At 41.5% G+C, this 21463-nt stretch overlaps 1 protein-coding gene across 2 annotated transcripts in view; it reads left to right on the forward strand.

Annotated features, from left to right (window-relative positions):
* The first annotated feature begins 826 nt into the window (after positions 1-826).
* The window catches only part of LOC136447007 (secretin receptor-like), an 85391-nt gene continuing 64754 nt past the window's right edge, over positions 827-21463 (forward strand). Inside the window, exons 1-2 of one of the 2 annotated variants that reach the window (XM_066445669.1) lie at positions 827-903; positions 18397-19462. In XM_066445669.1, the coding sequence (XP_066301766.1) occupies positions 19397-19462 (66 nt within the window). In that variant the 5' untranslated portion in view covers positions 827-903; positions 18397-19396. The remainder of the gene's footprint in view (positions 904-18396; positions 19463-21463) is intronic. The other variant, XM_066445670.1, reaches the window with a different exon arrangement.

Raw genomic sequence — 21463 nt, forward strand, 5'->3', positions numbered from 1 at the left:
ATGATGTTTCAAATCCTGTTCACTACGTCACTGCTTTTACGCATTTTGTTTCATCTACACGTCGTATGCACGTAATACCACTTAAAAGCTAACATATATCATGTCTACTCCATATGTGTTTTTCTCACCCCTTTTCAAAGTGTGACGAGCTCTAGACAGTTGTTAGATTGTTCGGCTGTCAGAGAACATTGTGGGCGATGTAGTCATCCTCTTACACTTGACGTACTAAGTGTGGATTGCAACAATGACATTGACATTGACTGATATCAGTAGCTAGGAGTTAATGCCACTTGTCCTTAAAACGCAAAAAGCACCGCCAATGACAATGACATTGACTAATATCAGTAGCTAGAAGTCAATGCCACTTATCCTAAAACGCAAAAACACCGCCTCTTCTGGCAATATTGATTTGCAAGCGATGTTGTTTTAGTAGTTACAGGCCTACGTGTTGGTAAGGGAGTGTTTGCTTAGTCCTTAGGTCAATAACCTCTTGTTGAGAGCTCTTACTGTGAGGTAACGGGAGGTCAGTCTTATAGCAGCCGGCAAGAAGCCGGATCTAGGCCGCCTGGTAGTACGCGGAGATACGGTCGGTGTTTACTCAATGTTCTAGCCGCTTGGACACACCGGCTCGGGACATACACCAAGGACACTCTTTTTCTCTATCAGATTAAAGTCTAACCAATGCGTGAAGGACATTTCCCTGAGAGCTAAGTGTCGGCTTAACATCCCAGAAAATAACACTGGGACTGTCTTTTATTCTTCTCGCAGATTACGATTGTGTGAACACCGCGCACTGGACTCTGAACCCTGTGTACGTACACGCCTGATGTTTTATTGAAGTGAGCCGGCGGCGCTAGATAGTACCGGTGGTTCAAGCCGGACCAAAGAACGTCTCATCACTTGGTAAGTATATATCAACTTTACTAACACGCCATCTCCTTTAAATATGGAGACTAGTAGAAAGTGTGCGTCTATGAAGGTTATACATAATGCACTATACAAAATAAGTCAAACCACTGAATAGGGTTTGTAGTATGCGTTAGCTACCGGTGGTTCAAGTCGGGCCAAGGAGCTTCTCATCACTTGGTAAGTATATATCAACTTTATTAACACTCCATCCTTTATATACACATGGAGACTAGTAGGCATTGTGTGTCTTTGAAGGTTATACATGACACAATGTACAAAATAAGTCAAGCAACTGAATAGGGTTTGTAGTATGCGCTAGCTACCGGTGATTCGGACCAAAGAGCTTCTCATCACTTGGTAAGTATATATCAACTTTACTAACACTCCATCCCTTTTATATATATGGATACTAGTAGACATTGTGCGTCAATAGGTTATATATAATACGTTATACAAAATAAGTCAAACAACTGAATAGGGTTTGAAGTATGCGTTAGCTACCGGTGGTTCAAGTCGGACTAAAGAGCTTTTCATCACTTGGTAAGTATATAAATATAAATATAAACTTTACTAACATTCGATCCCTTTTATATATACGGCGACTAGTAGACATTGTGCGTCTATGAAGGTTATACATAATACATTATACAAAATAAGTAAAACAATTGAATAGGGTTTGTAGTATGCGTTAACTACCGGTGGTTCAAGTTAGACTAAAGAGCTTCTCATCACTTGGTAAGTATATATCAACTTTACTAACACACCATCCCTTTTATAGATATGTAGACTAGTAGACATTGTGCGTCTATGAAAATTATACATAATACACCATACAAAATAAGTCAAATAAATGGATAGGGTTTGTAGTATGCGTTAGCCACCAGTGGTTCAAGCCGGACCAAAGAGCTTCTCATCAATTGGTAAAGTATATATAAACTTTACTAACCCCCTATCCCTTTTATATATATTTGGAGACAAGTAGACATTGTGCGTCTATGAAGGTTATACATAATACATTGTACAAAATAAGTCAAACAACTGGATAGGGCTTGTAACATGCAGAGTTTGATGTTTCTTAATCACTGTTCACTAATGAAAGACAGTGGGTGCTGTCTGACATTTCTGACTCAGCTAGAGACCTTTATCATCATTACAAAAGCTATATGTCAGTGTGGGCCGGTATTGTTCACAGTTTAGAGACCTTGTTCGGTTATTTGATTCCCTTGTTGAAGGTATTGGACATTTCGACCATTATTATAACGGGGACTTTGTCCTTCTTATCAGTAAGACTGCTCCGTATCTTTGTGCTTCTGTAGACTCATTTAAATGATACATGTACTGTGCAAGAAATATGTCACGGTTGGCCGCGAAAACCCCTCTGAACTGATCTCAATCTGTAATTAGTATATTGAATAGTACAAAAACGATCAGTGCAATATGCCAGTATGCTGTTTGTACCTGTCTAAGTTATATATGTCTAAAGAATTGTAAAGCATTTTCGTTGGCCGACGCACAAGACTTCTACCTGGATATACTAAAATGGGCTGACCTAGAAATTTTTAATGACTCATCTTGTGCTTGTTTGTTGTCTGGTGCAAACACAAATAAATTTTTATCTCGCCTTACTTCACAAAAAAAACTCCGTTCGTACCCACATTATTTCCACATAAAAACCTGGAATATGATGTCTGCTTGCCGGCAATTTTTGACGGCTTTGATACAGAGCTAGGCGGGCTGAAGAAAAACACAATAGATTTTTGTATCTACATCAGTTGTCCAGATCAGAAAACGATTTACATGACCTTTGAACGTTTTCTCGCATACCATGTTTGTATCCACCATAGGTAAAACAAATTTGAACATTGCAAGCTTAAAATTTACCTTAATTTGTTGAGGTCAACGCAGCTAAACAGAGAAGCAAGTTCTTTTTCTTCCTCCGAGAAGTAACTCAATTAATAACAGGATAACTATCTCTATAACCAAATCTGGACATTGTAAGCTTAAAATTTACCTTAATTTGTTGAGGTCAACGCAGCTTAACAGAGAAGCAAGTTCTTTTTCTTCCTCCTAAGAGTAACTCAATCAATAACCGGATAACTATCTCTATAAACAAATCTGGACATTGTAAGCTTATATTTTACCTTAATTTGTTCAGGTCAACGCAGCAAAACAAAGAAGTATCATAATTTTTTTTCGAAGAGTACTAGTAACCCGATTGTCCTGGTAACTCTCTAGCTCAATAAATGCATGTATTTAATTATGGAAATTGGATTTGAAAGTCGCGTTACATAAATATAACGTTAACTGAACTTGGCTACGGTTTTATATAACTAGCCTCGATTACAGACCCGTCGGACCGATACTACATGGCATGTAACAAGTGTATTTTTGTAGCCGTCGGTTTGGTCTGCAACGGAGACTATAGCATTTTGTTTGCATTGTCAGAAATGACTTGGAATGAACTAGTTTTCTTTTTTCAACTTTTGAGTGACAACAGTCTTTTGAAATACCCTGTGATTTGTAACCCGACAAATCAACTTGGCTTTTAAATAAGACTCCTTTTTATCTATCTCAAGGGGCACCATGCAAGACAAGGTCATATTTAACTACTTCCTTAGGGAGTTTTAGCGTCGTCTTAGCTAGTTAAAACTCGGATATCTGTCATGACGGCGTCACTTTTTTGGACGCATTAATTCATCATTATGAAAAACATAATGGATGGACACGCAGATATTCCATCATAACCCACGCTCTGCTAAATTTTGTTTTTATTAATATGTATTATGAGATTCTTTGAACATATATTATATGATATACGGACTCTAGGCACTTCAAGTTCATTGTCTTTGAGTGAAGTCATGATCATATTGGAACACCGAAATACTACAAAACGTTTACTCGCTTGGGTACAGTTGAAGGGGTTGCATTTAGTACTTTCAGATGGGGACGTAAAGCCAGCGGAACCGTGTACTACTGTAAATGCAGAAATGTTCGCGGTGCTTTTTTTGTTCGCGGTTTTCGCGGTAAGCTCGTCGCCGCAAATTTAAAACCACCGCGAATCTTTTTTTTACCTCCTACCCCCTGTCTACTATTGTCTCAAACGCAAACTTAATACGACCGCGAACACTACATTTTCTCACTACTGCGAAAAAAAACACGCGAACTTAAATATATTTACACTATGGTGGATACGGCTTGACCTTGCACTACTTTCAGTACACCACACCACATCTGCTTGGAGGCCGGTAAAACACTTGTGCCAACAAAGGGGACTCATTATTGGCCCAGACGAGTCTGGTCTTGCAACAGACGCCGAATCCGCCCAATAGCATGTTAGAAGAGCACTTAGGGGTAGGTCCAAACCCATTACAGTTAACGCCTTGTTGTCTAACGGCTTACGCTTGTTTTCTTGTACTTTATAGACAGGAGTTTTTCAAAGTCTTTTGTCTTTGTCCTTCTATAGCTTGAACCTACTGGAGCGAGGTAAAAAGCTTGTTGAGCCCGCGAGAGCCACAAAAGATCAATAGTACTTAGTACCGAGTGCCCTGTAGAATGCTGAACTGCCCATAGGGCCAGACGAAGTTACTTAAGCTACTTAAGCCCCCCTCTCACTGGACGCTGGCGGCGTCGCTGCGTCCTAAACTGGATTTGTGTTACCCTTGACTTTATAATGGGTACATCATTTAAAACGTACAAGTATGACCAAAAAGACAACAAAACACACAAAGCTTAGAAATATTCGTTTTTGTCGATGATATTTGTTCAGTGTTTTGTCAATTCGATCGGCCACAGCGACGCCGCCAGCGTGCCGCGGGTCCAGTGAGAGGGGGGCTTAAGTACTTTAGTCTTGGTGTCGTGCGTTTTCTCTGACTTGATGTATGTTGTTCTCTTGTATCCATGTCTTAATGGCAAAGTTTGGAATTCTTCCCAAAACCTCTCGGTCTATAGGACGGCGGTAATCGCCGTTTCTATAGCCCTTGGGCCACACCATTGTGTAAGGACTACAGTAGGGGGCTTGTCCACTGGTAGCGTTGTGTGTTTAACCTTTCAGTTGTCCTCAAAATACGCTAGCTAACATTTGAAGGTATACAATGTACTATGTGTATGACATTTAGTATACCTTGAAGGGGGTATTTTTGATAATTTTCGCATTTTAATTTCAATTTTTGTTACCTTAGAAAATACAATCTACGGTAAGTTTTTTATGCTGACTTACTTTGAAAATTATTTCAGTTCTTTGATCTTTGACATAATGATGATGGCAAAACAGAGCTCTAAATTGTTAACTAGACCGTATCCCATTGTTTCCAGGGTCAAACTATCATGTTGGGCGAACACAATGACAAGCATGCCAACATATAAGAAATGAGTTGTAGCAACAAATCTCACAGCGAAGAAGACAATGCAAATCTTGTTGTTATAGAGAGTAACCCTCGGTCAGTAGTCAAACATCAACAGTAAAACACGTCATTGGCTGCTGTGTGAATATACGGTTATTTCAAATTTTGAATGTTTAAAAGCTAGAGTTGAAGTCCTCCCCGCACCGAAGGTGCATAGAGCGGCGCCCATCTCCGTTTCGGCAGCCCTTGGGCCACACAACTTCGTGCAATTACTACAGCAGGGGGCTAGTCCGCTGGTAGTAGTGTGTTTAACTGCCATACTCTTTCCCAAATGCTGAATTCTAAGCAGAGAAAGCAGTATGTACCATTTTACTTGACCCGGCCGGGGTTCGAACTCACGACCTACCGTATGCAAGGCGAACACTCTACCCACTAGGCCATTGCACCGGTTTGCTAGAGTATAGACACATAGATGTCAAACACCTTGTTGTCTACTGTCGTTAGCTAGCGCCATTGACTGTAGTAGGAACAGTGCGTTTTTGTCTAGGACATGGTATTGGAAGTCGAAGGCCATCCCTGAGACTCCTTCCACCGCCTTTTCGCATCTTAATTTCGTATCTTAATATTGGAAGTCGAAGCCCATCCCTCTCCTTCCCCAAGCAAAGTCAGGTACCCATTTTAACACCTGGAAGGAGTGAGAAAAGTCGTGTAATAAATTGCCTTTCCCAAGGGAACAACGTCTTATAGTGCCAGGAATCGAACTCGTGACCTTTTGATCCCGTGCCGCCAGCCAAACCACCTGACCAAATATATCCACGCGACAGTACTGCCCTGAGTGGTAACCATATCTGCCGACGCAGCAATCAACCACCAATTCTAGCGTCGTGTGGCGTCAAATGTGACTACCTGTAATAGGGTCGTTTATTCAGCCAATTTTCAGGTGCTTACCCAACTGTCTGAAAATGACGATCGTCCGTCGCGTCTAGTGTTTGCAGACGGCTTTATTTGACATCCTGTCTGGTAAACCAACAAACTACCAAAATTACTGTAAATGCAGAAATGTTCGCGGCGGTTTTATGCCTACTCTTTACCGCGAACTTAAACCACGGCGAAAAGCCGTTCCATTGTTTGACTGTAGCGTTACTTTTGTTTAAACGCGAACTCGAAACCACCGCGAACACTTCATTTTCTCCCTACCGCGAAATTAAATCCCCGCAAACATTTCTGCATTTACAGTATTATATGTCAGCAGTTCCAAGAAGAGTGGAGAGATATTTGCTGACTGTACATGATAAGATAGTGTGCGCACGTGGTCTAAATCAGTTCGTTACCTGGCGTGTAAAGAATGGAGTGTAGCAAAGGTCAAAAGGTCAATAAGTCACACAATGGTATATCGCCATATAATGGGTAGATCACCTAGTTTTGTTTGGTCGTGCACAAATGACAGACGTTGGGACAAAAACTCGTTCTGGACATGCTGTGATTTTGATTGCTTGGTCGCAGATAGCTTTTGGTGTTGGGAGGATATAGTGTAGGTATTGGCCCCCTATAGTGACTGGCTTTTTTGAACTGCAGGGGCGTTTTTGTTGGAGACGTTGGAAGAGCATTACTAAAATAGGAACGGATAAGTTTTTTTTCATAATTTCGGGCATTTACATGTATGTAGCTTTCGTGAACTGCGTTTTAGTGCCAATCTCCCTGATTTGATCCTGACCCGTCCTAATGAAATTATGTACCAAAAAGCAAATAGGATTTGTGGTTCAAGAGTACAATCTTGATTTCGCTGCCCCCCCCCCCTATCAATCTCAGATAAACGAGTTGGGTTGGCGCATTCGAAGAGCTAGGACAATAAATGTATGCCCTCTAGAGCAACGACCACTCAGCTATGACCTTCGTTTGTCTTCTCAAGTCCTGCATGCCACATTTCACTCAGTCTACTCACTGACAGACTGGTAATTTATTACAACCCCAAAAAAGACATTTGCGGGCCATTGCCTCCTCTCCCTTCCCGGTCCCATCCAACCTATCCATCTCTAACTATCTCTATTTTTATTTTATTTCTGTTTCCGGAATTCCCTGTGGCGCAAGCGGTTAGCGCTCCCACTGCTTTCCACTTCATGGATCCAGCCCCGCTTGGGCACAGTTGGGGGGTGCATTTGTCATTTTGGATGGGGATGAATATCCGACGGGAATCTTCAGGCATAAGCCCCAGGCGTCAAACTTTTGCACATACATGTAAAATACGTTTAATATGTACATGTATCAACACATTTATCTTAAAGAGTGATGTGAACCCGGTGTAGCCTCTACCAGGCTCCAGACGTGGCTAGATAGATAGATAACATAGCAGAGGAGTTGGCCAGCCGATAAATACAGTTTGCCACATCTGGAGCCTGGTACAGGCTAGACCCGGTGTGCTTCAAGCTACAAAAACGAGCCTTAGCAAAGCCGCATTACATCATTAGTTAAAAGTTAAAATCCTCCCACGCCATAATTGATGTATAGGGCGGTGCCCATCCCCGTTTCATAGCCCTGGACCACACTGTGGTGCAATCACTGCAGCAGGGGGCTAGTCCACTGGCAGTGGAGTGTGTTTAACTTCCATACTGTCTCAGAAGTATGTACCATTTTTATAAAATCTTTGGTATGACTCAATGCGCCTTGCGACTCAATGCGCCTTGTCCAGAAGTGTCCTAGCCCGGGGCTTGAACCCGGGCCTTCTGGTCCAAGTAATTTGAACCAGATGTGGTGAGCAACAGAAGCACAGACCACTACACCACAGGGACACTCCGGCATTGCATCATAAGCTATCGAAAAACATTACACTTCGAGTTCAACCCGATTCACCTGCTTTTCCTTATCTCTATTTCAACATGGATGACGGTCGATACTAGCAGACCAAAAGAATGCTATATAGTTTTCTTGGTGACCTTGCTAACAGTGGCCTTGGGTCTAGATGTAGGGCGAAGCTCTTCTAAAAAAATGACTATTCAGAACCAAGGACATGTCCACTTAATCTTTCCTGCGTACGTTAGGAGGATTGAAAACTTTACAAGTGAGCTCTTCTACGAGTTACAATGGGTTCCCAGCCGGAATTCAATTACCTTAAGCGCTCTTCAACTGAGAGCCGTCTTAAAGTTAATCACAACATGGCCGTCAAGTGTTTTTCGGAGCGAAGAATAAGGTCTTTTACAAGGCACTGGTAGCTATAAAACGATTGAGTGTCTCACAATATTTAGCAAGGATGGCTTATGATTATGAGCGACAGTTTTCTAATTTGCACTTAAGTTGGCGCCGTACTTTATGCTTTATTGTTGGTTTATATGGTTTGATAATCTTCGACAGGTTGGGAGAGGTCTAGAAAGCTCACTAGCCGGACTCGCTCCGATAATCACCATCAAAACTATTATTGGAAGCCTCTGAAAATTGCAATGTCCGTATTTGCTCATACTGGACGTGTTTCTTAAGAACTTGTAAAAATTCTTTCTCCATAGTGTTCCTTTATCATAGGTAAACCCAAAGTAGAAAACGAAGAGGTTTCAATGTATTTTTTGCTTTGAGTAGAAATAGAAAATAGTGACATCCTTTATCTTCATATTGCATATTATTGGTTACGTCATATATTTGGTGTAATCTTGCATGTCCATCATTATCAGTAGCAATGTCAAGAACTGTCGCTTGGTGGCGCACTAGCCGATGGGTACACTTGTGGCATTTCCGGTCCCGTTTTCTGCATGACGTGACGTCATACTTGTTGTTAGGTCATCAACTAGTGATCATTTTGATTATGCTTTTAGGGTCCCTTTCTCAACCAACTAAGATGTGTGTTGTTGTAGAAATGATATTACTTTTACGTACGAATGTCCAAAAAAGGAGAGAAATCCTAAGCCTCTTTTAACGATAGAGCTATAGGGCAAGCATGTGTATTAAGTCAGCTTTAACGATGTAAGAAGTCACTTTGAAACGTCAGCTTACAACACATTCCCACTAAACTATCCTGGAAACTTTACAACTTGTACTTTATCATCGCTTGAAACAATGCAAAAAATCTCGACGAAAAACAGCCTCAAAGCTGACCATTTAATTCAACAGTTTTGATGCCTATTCCCTTAACCTTTAGCACACTGAAGTAGCCATTTGGCACCCTATTCCCAATTGGTCACAGAGTTAGGCAGCAGGGAGAAGGTTAAGAAGAAATTTTGGTTGCGATTTTGATGTAGTATAACACCGTTGCAGCTGTTGGTGCATTTTCTATGGTACATGTATTTAGATTGCAAGAATTTTCCCACGAATTTTCCGATACGATCTGTAACGTGTATACGACCACGGGTTCACATTTCTTTCTTGCATAATTGGTCACTTTGAGAAGTAACATCTGTATTAAAACATTTTTCTGTCGTCCTGAAAAAGCGTCGTTTTATGAATAGACGTTTTATAATGAATGAATGATTTTATTGCACAGCAATTATATCAGTGACAATATATGGTAATTTACAAACAACTTAGGTAACAATCTTTTAAGAATATTTCTAGTTACTATAAGACAATATCCAATGTAATCTATCTACGGTAATTGCTACATGGAACTAATACAGACATAGAGTTATGTGTTTCTAGGCTAATTGTTTCGGTAATAATGTAAAGCAATTTACAGATAACGTAGGTAGGAATCTAGTTCTATCTATGAATATTTCTGATTACTTCAAGGCTACATCAAGTGCAATCTACGGAAATTACTACATGGAACTAATACAGACATTGTATTGCGAGTGTCTATGCTAATTTATGATAAGACACTTCCGTTACAGCTGTATTTGTTACTCATTGCATAGTTACTCATTTTGTATCTTTGTGAATTGACTGTCTTGTTACTCAACAGTAGCGTGATTCGAGAACAATCTTAGAATTCCTGAAGATTATCAGAAAATTTTAGAAAAGTTGAACGCCCTCACTGGTATGACTTAATAAGCATGGCAGGTTAAAATTACTTCCTGTCGCCGATGAATTATAAGATTAAGACACAAACCTCCTGTTTAAGATTCATAGACGATGACTTGAAAAGGTCTTGGTGTCTTTAAAGTTTTGAATTTTTTTATCAACTTGTACAGTTTGAAAGATTTCTGCAGAGAGGTATACACTTAATTTTGCAGTTCTTCCAAATTCTCAAAACTATCCCTACAAAAAAACAACAACTAAGAAACTCTCCATTTTTGAAACTTGTACAAAGTTTGAAAGATTTTTGTAGAGATATACATCTAATTTTTACATTTCAATAATTTCATGCTAATCTTTAAAAATTATCACTACCAAATCTATGAATCTCTGTGCTTGAAATTCCTGAGAGCCAACGTCGTTTGACTAAAAGGCCAGTTTAGATCTGAAAGATGATACCAGTCGCACAGCTTTTAGCCTAGTGTTACGTGAAATCATGCCACCAATGCACTTACTGTGTCATGCGCGATTATGTCATTTCATGCTTTCAGGTTTCCGCATATAGGCATTTCACTTAAGCCTAGACATTTCACGCAATATATGTCACGCTCCCAGAATGGATAAAGTTTGCTCAAATGTCACGATGTTTAATCATGAGCCGTTTGCGTGTCAAAGACCAGTTTTGTCGGCGTTCTATTCTTTGACTCGCTAAAACCGGCCGGATAACCTGGCCAATTTGGAGGCCAAACAGTTGCCTAACTATAGAATATAATCATAACCTATGTCCCTACGGGGTTAGGTCTTGTGCCCGAGAGAAAGCCCGGACCGACAGCGTGCCTTTGTAGTTTCGCAGGCGGTGTTTATTTCTCCACAACCGATCGCCTTTGATAACGTCGCTCTACCCTGCACTTGGTCAGGAATGTGGAACACATGGTTAAGTCCATGGATCTATTTTCGTCTGCGGCCGATCCTAGATCTTACAGCGGTTTAATCTCTGTAGAAAAATGGCCGACAAACGCGATCGGCTCTCCTTAACACCTAGATTTAACACATGTACACGCGAACCTGTTTTCTTGTCCGTTTTGGGTGAAGCTATTTGTGACTGACTTTTCTCAAACTCACAACCCCTCCACAGAGCACGTGAGTTTTGGGGGAGCGCCAAGAATTATGTAAACAGGGTTGTGTTAGAGGTAAAAGCTGTTTAGGACAATGTTTTTAACATATCTACAAGATGTTTGTTTTCGTAAAGCACTCAACATTGCTGCATAGATTAGCACACTTACCTAATGCAGTGTAGCAAAACATATGCATGTAGTAACAAGGATGTCTTACGCTAACTGGGCTAAAAGAAAGACGCTAGCTGCCAGAAATTACAGAAATTTGCGAACATCGTGTGTGTTATCTTTAGAGACAACTCAAGACATGGATTGAGACGTCTTGAGACTCCGAGGATAAAGGCGTCCAAATTGTGTGACAAGACTTAGGACGCCACGTCGTCAAGGAAGACAATTTCTTAAACAGTTGTGTGGGCAACTTGAAAACGTCATACACTTGAGACACAAAGTCTGGATAATTTTAAACTTCGAGAAGGTCAAAAGGAGTGTCAGAAGACATGATCTTTAGAGACAACTAAAGACATGTATTAAGACGTCTAACTCGTGTGACAAGACTTAGGATGCCATGTCTTCACAGACGAGAAGTTCTTTAACAATTGTTTGGGCAACTTCGGAACACGTCATACACTTGAGACATAAGCTCTGGATAATCTCAAACTTCGAGGAGGTCAAAAGAACTGTCAGAAGCCATGACTCAAGTCAGTGACTGTTACCTAGCATGTTAAGTACTTACATCGGATTAGCATCTGTCGCGACCTATGTACACTTGCTGGTTATTACTGACAGTGACTGTCATACAGAAATCCTAAGTCGTGTCATATGTCAGTACTAGTGATTATAGGGGGTTACGATTCTTTTATTCCGTCTGAGTCAACTTTAGATGCATGTCGTTTGATCGAATAAATGAATGACCGAATGAACGGAACGGAAAGGAATGAATGAATGAATAAACCTTCTTGTACAAGAGTTGTACAAGAAAGTTTGTAAAGTTGGCAAGTTTTGACAATATTTTTCTCAAACATTTCTAAGAAGATGCGACTGGTCCATTCTAAACATTGCAAAAGAAATTAGCAAGGATTCTAGATCATCTATCTATATTATACTACATATACTGTATGTTGGAAAACATTTACAACTAATTTCTTACATTTTCAATGTGGGATAATGATGATAATATAGCAATCCACAGCAATATTGTCAAGAATGAATGCCTAGGTCACAATTTATTTGCGCAGGTCGCAGTGAAATCTTTACCCTATTGGTGCGATACCATTTCTTCAAATCTTACCCCTGCAAAATCGACCCGAACTATCTTGAGATTCCAATGACGTATTACATATCCCGCGCACGCCCCTTTCTTTACCATTAATAAGAATCACCAGCGATATATCTTTTTTCAAACTTGCCCGGAGTGACCTTGCTCGGGATACTTACAACTTTGACGTCATCAAGGTCAAAAGGTCGACACCAATCATGGTTGACCAATCGGAAAACGTCAATCATTCAACCATGAAGAGCTATCGTTGTGACCGTAGAGTTCAACAGGGCGTAGACCATTAGGGAAAGACCAAATACACATGGCCAGTTGGTTGGAGTTAATTCTATTAACTGGTCTAGTAGAGGCAAGCGACAGCGCACAGACATAGACATCTGTTATTTCTAGTAACCTAGGAAAACTTTTGGAGCAGAAAGGTCGTCTAAATCGGTCTGGCACTAGGTATAGTATGGAGCTCAAAGACATAAGGGGAAGACCAGTAAAGGTCTTGAGGTGGGGGTTCCTGAAGGGGGGGGGGGGTGTTCTCCTCGAGTTGAGTGAGTTGAAGAACGATACAAAAACAGGAAGTTTTGCTGCAGAAGCCAAGGAGGACGAAAATCGACAACAATCTTTATCTTTCCAAGAACTAATTACATACCAAATATCGTCATAATCCATCCATATATAGCTTCTTGAGTTATGGTGGCCAAAGTATGCGGAAACCCAGACGGATAGACACACACACGCCTACACCAGCACACACGCTCGCGCTCGAGCGGCAAAAACAATACCTTCTTCACGGAGGTAATGATAACATCGATTGAAAACACTATTGACAAAAAATATCACTAACAAATTGATTGCATCATAACGCCATCCCAGTAGAAGAATTTTCCTCCACCGTTTGAAACTGGAACTATTCCAAAATACAGATATTCGTAAGCACGCCAGATGTTGTTTTTTTCTAAGTCAGGGAAACTTTTAGTGTTGGGGTATGTCAACGCCCTGGGGTTGTTTGTACCGAATACGCTTTGGTATGTACCAAGTTCTGCATGAATACTGCACTTCAAATGCTTCTTGTGAAAGACTGGTTACAAGTCGGACTAATGGCTTGATCTTAAAGGCCCCCATTCCACCAGACGGCGCTCTCGCTGCGCTCTCGCTGCGCTCTCGCTGCACTCTCACTGCGACCTAAATCGGATTTGTGTAACCTTCGACTGTTCATTCAGCTGTATTGTTACCGAAAAGGCGGTCTTGGATCGTTTTCTGTGACATGATTCTGTCAGTCTATCAGTCTATTTGTTACCGGGTCCCGCGTTGATTTTAAGGCCGGGTTAAAATGATCCGGGGTCCCGGCCAGGCCAAAAAATAACCCGGCAGTCTCAGAGTGTCCCACGGGGCCACGTAGAGGTCACACCCGAAAGTGCCAAAAAACAGCCAGTCAACTATCCTGCAGGATCTTTAGCATATCAGAAAGGAAAGGTGTGAATGAAAACATCAGTGCAATGTTTCTTAAAGTCAAAGTTTGCGGCCACAAGTTGACTGGTATCAAAGATAACAGAAATCTACATCCCCTGTTATATATTCTCTACAGTCCCTGTTATATATTCGTACGTCACTAGGACATCTTGAAGAGGTTAATCCTTCTGGATATGTGCCTGGTCTTTAATTCTTCCTGGTGTGATACCTAGTTGTAAATGACGTAACCCAGTATGGCCTTCAAATGAATATTATTGATATATTACGTAAGGAGACAGGACCATACCATGTTTACAATAGGAGTATAGATACCCGGAATTTCAGCTGTAGTACCAAGAAAAGCCGCTAGAAGGCCCATTAAACGATGTCACTAGCTATCTTAGGGATAACAACACCAAACACATACTGAAATCACAATCATAGAATGGGAACTGCGTCAAATCTTTGTCCACATACATACGGATACACAGTCATAGTAAACTATACCTCGGTCACAATGTGTCGTACGATCGTTGTACAACCGTTTTAACTGATAAAACTCTTGGAATAGTCGTACATACGTCGTACAAAATCTAGATGTCTTGTTACGAAAAATACTTTGAGTTAGATCCTTGCCGGCGGTTGGTTCTGTCACAGCCTGCTTGAAAGTTCTATGGCATTAAAATCGTACGACGACCTATACAACGAATGAGACCGCAGCGGCGCGTCGTAACGGAAGTTCCAAACAACATATCATCCAATACGTGACTGAAAACGGTCGATCCATTGCCTAAATTATAGCCTCCATAGTAGGCTCTCTGGGCCTTTCTTGGGGGAGGGGGGTCCTAAAGACTTCTTTTAGTACTTGGTTGTTTGTGCAGCCAGCCCGTTACCATTAGGCTCGGTACCAGCCGGCTGCACAAACGACCCAGTACAACAAGAAGTCATCAGCAAAAAGGATATTATAAGACCCGAGAGCCTGTTATTAGCCTCCACCAGGCCCTCCTACGGGCGTATGGACTGTAGAATTCTGCAGAAAAACAAATAATAAGCCAGTAAAGTCAGTCCACGGTGAAGATCACATTTCGTCCGCCTAGGAGACTGCAAGTGAAACCCTGGCAAATATTCTCCCTATAGCCGGCGTAGTTAGTCTGGTAGAGACTAGCCTGGTATGGAGGCCGCTATGGAGGCTACCTTAATTCTGCCTCACATCGTAAAAGCAGTTGACAGATACGTCACAAGCGGGTGAGTTCCGGAGACATGTGTCTAGCTTGAGGTGGTGTTGTTCTTGTAAGTGCAGACCGGAGAAATGTCAAGAGGTGCCGCTGGAGTTACAGTCTCTGGCCTTGACCTCAACAGTCTGGATGTCTTCACTTCTGACAACCGTAACGAAACCCACCGCCCCCCCCCCCCCCGGCGATCGTGCAGCAACCTCGCTGCGACTTAACTTGGATTTGTGCAACCCTTGAATTCATATAATTGGATTAAAATTCAAAATGTGAAAGTATGAATGAAAAGACCACAAAAAACACAAAGCATTAAAACATTTAGGTTTTTTTTAAAAGTAAATTCGCAGCGATGTCGCTGATGGTATCAAGTATATGCGTTAGTGTCAAGTGGAATGGGGGCCTTAGTCGCGTTAAGAACAACCCTTAGGGGCTACAAACTACGGGTGTAACCTTAAATGACATTGGGCCTAGGTAAATCAAAGTTGTGTATCCTATCACGTCCGGAAAAAGCAAGGTCAGTGGGGAGGGATTATTTTCTTTTCTTTTTTTCTACAAATTCCGGTCTAATTACAAATACTGTTTAACAATGTAAAACTGAAAGGCATCAGAACACTTTTATTTTCAACACAACATCCTGTTTTAATTACACAGATATACATTGTATATAGATACAATGTTCTATTTCAACAAACATTAGAAGAACATGTTGGAAATTGATTCTTCAATATCTTAATCACACAGATATCAATTCTAAAAATGTTTGTTCCTTGTCAGCGGTCACAATGTAAAACCGAAATGCAGCAGAACACTGGTATTTTCAACATCCTGATTTAAAGGAGTCCTAAACCCCAGAGGGGGGGGGGGGGGTATTTTCAAATGGATGGTAATTTTAGGAAGTTAAACTGAATATTTTTAACAGTATACGATTAAGTACCCACTAGTCCCGTGCGCATCAAAAAGCATTCAGTATTCTACCAAATTCCCACAGGTGACCCTCTATTTTCTGATTAATTAATTTAAACAACCTCGGCCTATGTGATAATACAATGTGCCTGACAATGCCTGACAAAAGTTAGATTACAAAAATGATGTCAGGGTGGTTAAGAAAAACTCGTCTTGCTATGTGTTTTTTATATCTTATTAACAATTGGCCTTCCTATTGTGCTTAACCACCCTCATTGACGCCGAAAATATCAACGTTTGCAGATGTATGTTTACGCATAGGGAATACATGGGTAGGGTCTGCAAGGGTTTAGTGAGTATCATATTGTTTTAAAAAACACACCTTGTGTAATTCACCAGAAGCGGAATTCTGCAAAAAGTCCGCTTATTATGTACTAATTGATGCATAATCTAGTGGAAAATAACACCGCCTTCCGGAGTTTAGGACTCCTTTAATTACACAGTACAGACACACATTGTATTGATACAATGTTCTATTGCAACAGACATAATAAGGGACATAAGTAGAACATGTTACAAAACGATTCTTCAATGTTTTCATCAATCTGATGTCAAATCTAAAATTTATATCCCTTGCAGCGGTGGATAAAAAGGTTATTGTCGACAGGATTTTGCTAGGGTCGATTTTGAAACCGAGAACACAACATTTTTTTGCTAGGCCTCGGCCGGTTCCACATCGGCACTTCTTCTCTTAGCAGACGCACTCCTCACCATAGTTTATACAACAAGGTTTCCATTACGGCTTTCGCTCCCTGGGCTAAAAAAGGAGCCACTGGCCGAACTCTAGACTTGTTTGTCTTGTCTCCGAGTCAGATTATGGGATAGTGAAGCTATGGGGTTGATACAAAGGACCGCATTTTAGGAATACCCACCATTGTTGGAAAGAAAGTACCCTGGCAAATTGTTACACACGGATTGCGTGTTGGACTAGTGAGTTATTTTGCTACATTTCGCTCGGGGTGGTATGATAACAGGTGCTTGTTTCCGTTGGCATGGCAACGGTACTTGGGTTATCAGCTTTTACTGTCTAGTCTGTGATTCGAATACGGTAGGTCGTGAGTTCGATCCCCGGCTGGGTCATACCAAAGAGTTTAGAAATTGTACATACATCTTTCTCTGCTTAGCGCTCAGCATTTGGGAAAGAGTATGCTAGTCAAACACACACAACTACCAGTGGACTAGCCACCTGTTGTAGTGATTGCACAAAGATGTGTGGCCCAAGGGCTACTGAAACGGAGATGGGCGACGTCATATGCACCGTCTGGTGCGGGGAGGACTTCAACTTATTCGAGGAAAAAACTGCAATCAACTGGACGTCACACTGCTAATGAATTTCAAAATTACCAGAGAATCGAGCGCAATTGTCGTCCGAAAATCTATCCTGGGCTTTGTAATCTACGAACGTTGACCGATCCCTAAAAAAGTCTCGAAGTGGCCGTATTTCGACCGAAAAATGCCCTTTTGAGCTCGCGGACTTGTCGGGTAGGCTATTTTTCTGCTTTGTGTCGCCGGCTACGTGACACTTTGTTTTCATGCAGAGAGAAATAATGGGGTGTTTTTCTTACAAGAGGGTGGCGAGGGGTCACTGGAAAAGTCAACAGGAGGAACTAGAACCCCTATTGAGCCCACAAATTAAAGAAAAGGTGTGGAGTTCATTCAAAGTTTCAAACAGTTCTAGGCAGCGTTTCCTTTTTTTAAGGAAATCTTCCATAGTTTCCGGCTTCTTTTTTTACCAACCCCAGATCCCTTTTTTCTTAGAAATGTTTACTAGATCTTCCGGATTCCTTTTTAGTACCAATAAATGTTAAATAGATCTTTCCGGATTACTTTTTTTGCCAAGAAATGTTAGATAGATATCTCTCGATTGCCTTTTTTCTAGAAATGTTTGCTAGACATACAGATACCTTTGTCTACGGGAATGTTTACTAGATTTCGCGCGGATTCTTATTTTTTTCTTCAGAAATCGGAAATGTTTACTAGACCTCCGGATTCCTTTTCTTCCGGAAAATTTTACAAGGTCTTCCGAAGAACATATCATACCCTCGTCGCTAGAATACTATAACGATTCTCCCCTATAGCTAAAGCTCTTTCCTTCCAGAATAAAATTCATGTCAAAAGTCACCACCCTTGTACGAAATTTTAACAGTCCATCACTAACACTTCTTTCTCTTTATTCATTTGTCTGTTTTCTCCAGACACTACTTGAGGCATGACCGACATCTGAGACGGGGTTCTCCTCTTCCTTGAGAGAAGATCACTGGATATCTTGAGCACCTGTCACAGATAAGACACCCTATAGTGTCGGGCGGTGGCAGAGCGTCTGGTTGGCTAGCCGCGTGTCCTCATTTGCATGATGGGCTCGTCCCTGCGTGTTTAAACAATCGATAAAGAGAGCGGATCGGTGCCAAACGTACCCAGTTGTGTTAACCGTATGGTACTGAGAGAGAGACTTGGCCGGGCACTCTACGAGCTTATACAGGGGACGCCTCCTGGGTATAGCCGGCAGTAGGAAGAGAGTCGCGCCGAAGGACACCACGCCACGAGGACGTACCATAAACGCCGAGACGTCCCGGCCAGGTGTTCGGCGGGAGGTGTAATCTGAGCCGCCCACAGGTGAGGCCGAGGCCTGCCGTTTTCATTCACCATATCGGCCCCGGGAATTCCTCAGCGGTTTTTTTTAGAGAAACCACTCTAGCCCTCAGGGCATAGAACGAACAACTGTTCTAACTCTCCGCCCACCTAATAGTTGTTTAGTGAACTGATTTCAAAGTACTCTCACACACTCTCGGGTGGACCTACGCCGTGTGTGTGTGTGTGTATATAACCTGTTACATCAGAAAACTGTGTCACTGAGATCGCTTGTCCTTGATCTAAGAAAGGATCCAGCTCAAATTCCCATCTTTCTTATACGTTACTGTCCCATCGGAGAACTAAGAAAGGACGTAGGACGACGATATCTCTGTACAGAAGCTTCCGGAAGACTCCAAACTGACCACCGTGGCCCTGTCCTTAGCTGGTCAGTTGATCTAATCTCTGAGACCGCAGAGACTACAAACGGTTGGAGACTTGTGTGGGAATCGGCGTGGTACTCCGTACAAGCAATGTAGACCGGACACCGTCGCAACCTTGTACCACATGCTGACGATTACGACACTGTAACGTACTGGAGTTTGAAAGCGTGAACAACAAGGGACCATGGCTACAAACCGGGCGGCGATGTTGGCTTTAGCTGCGGGGCTAGTTCTGGCGACTCTCGTACCGGTAAGTGTTATATAAGTACTCTACAAGCTTTAATAGGTCGAGCACTCTGTAACGGTATGGGATACTAGCATGTTATAGACTGCCATTTGCGCATGCTTAGGAAGTTTTTCAGTGTTAGAGGGGTTGTGATTTTAAAAGGTTACGTTTGAGAATAGGTTGGTAGTATGTTTGGGGAGGTCGAATTTTGGGATGTGGCGCTTGAGCTAAAAATAACCCGCAAACACTGGATAAGGAGCATTATCACTGTTCCACCCCGCAAATACACAAACACCAATCCGTCTCAACCGCCCTTTAGTCCACCACGTATGCTACAGAAAAAAAAGGAACAATGGCGTGAATTCTGTCGCGTGACGTTCTACCAACATTTCCTTTCCTTTGAAGGCGAGCTACAGGTGTGTCGAATCGCACAGGTAGCGATTCTTCAAGCGCTCCAAGTAGCGACCCTTTTCGCCCCGACTCAATGGCTCATGTTTGCTCTCTGTCTTTTCTAGTCAACATCATTTGTCGAGGGTTTGAATGGTGACCCATTCTACCAAATACACGGACTCTTGTAAGTGGGACACATGTACCTAGCGTACACAGTACCACAGAAAATACATGCATATTTTATGAACGCTCTCCTCGAGTCAACGACCTGGAAGCCACTGTTTGCTTTACGTATAAGCCCAGTTGTACACACTAAGAAAGCACGTACCCTCTCGTAGTTAAGCGGCGGTCGGTATGCCATAGAACCGCAATCAAACTCAAATCATCGCGTACCAAGCATTGCTTAAAAGCCATTGAAAGGTTGACACGAAATCTTGATAACTCTAGGTGATACTGTTTACCTAAAAAACAAGGGATAACCCGTACAAAACTAACACAAAGGGTATCTAAATGCCCTCCATACTATGTTTCAATGGCCAGCATTAAATATGGAATATGCAAACAAACCACTAGATAGAGGATTATTCTACTAAATCTGTCCTTATACATGTTTACCATGCAAGATGGTCACCCATTCGAAATATTGCTTGCTCGAAGGCAAGAACGAAAAATAATTCTCGATTAGCGTCTAACACAAATAAATAAAACCAACCATGTTCAACTTATAAACATATTCAAAGGTGAAATTATGATATATTGCTGAAAGAATCGACATGAGAAAAATACCGAAAACATTTTTATCTAAGCGCTAGATCATCTTTTGTTTGCGCGAAGAATAGCTTTTCCGGTGGCATTGTTAGAAGCCAAAGATATACTACTTAGACAACTTCAATAGATCAACAATGGTAGCCACGAATTTAAGTCCTAACTTCCCCCTGTTGTGGAAAGAAGGACCGTTTCAAATGTTATTCTTATCACGGATATTTGACAAATGCAGTTTTTCCCTGTTCTGTAGTTTTAGGATCATTCGTGAAAGCCCGTAGAACGAGGCTGGCCACATGCATGCTCACATCATTTGTGAGATTGGAGGCAATGAATTAACACGACTTTGATATACTGAGGTCCTAGAGAGAGGTATTAAATCTAGATAAAAGACTAAACAGATGCCCCTTGTCAGCAATTTATCACCAAACGATGTTTTAACCACATACTTGCCCCAAGCCCTTCCGCTAATAATATATATTGTTTAGATTAATTCAAGTGAAGGAATAGGGCCACGTATATATCAACTATACAATCCCAAGTATTTGGACGGAATACAGACATAACAAGACAAGGGTGGTATTTTAGCTACGGAGGCATTACAAGGGTATCAAAGTGTGTTTATACGGCTTAATGTATATTGTTTATAGCCGTATATTGGAAATGATTGTTCAAAGGGTGATAGGTTGTGGTCACATTTTAGTGTCGTTAGATTAGTGAAATTCCCTGAGTGGTCATGAAGGCTTCAACGATCAGTCTACCGTTAGCAGTGTACAGTAGTAAGGAATAATTTTACAGTACGATTGTCATTGCTCTTTTCCCCTTAGGGTCGGGTTACATTTGTCGTGTGAACGTCGTGCGATCGCAGTACGA

The sequence above is a fragment of the Branchiostoma lanceolatum genome, chromosome 13 (genome assembly GCF_035083965.1).
Source record: "Branchiostoma lanceolatum isolate klBraLanc5 chromosome 13, klBraLanc5.hap2, whole genome shotgun sequence".
Lineage (NCBI taxonomy): Eukaryota > Metazoa > Chordata > Leptocardii > Amphioxiformes > Branchiostomatidae > Branchiostoma > Branchiostoma lanceolatum.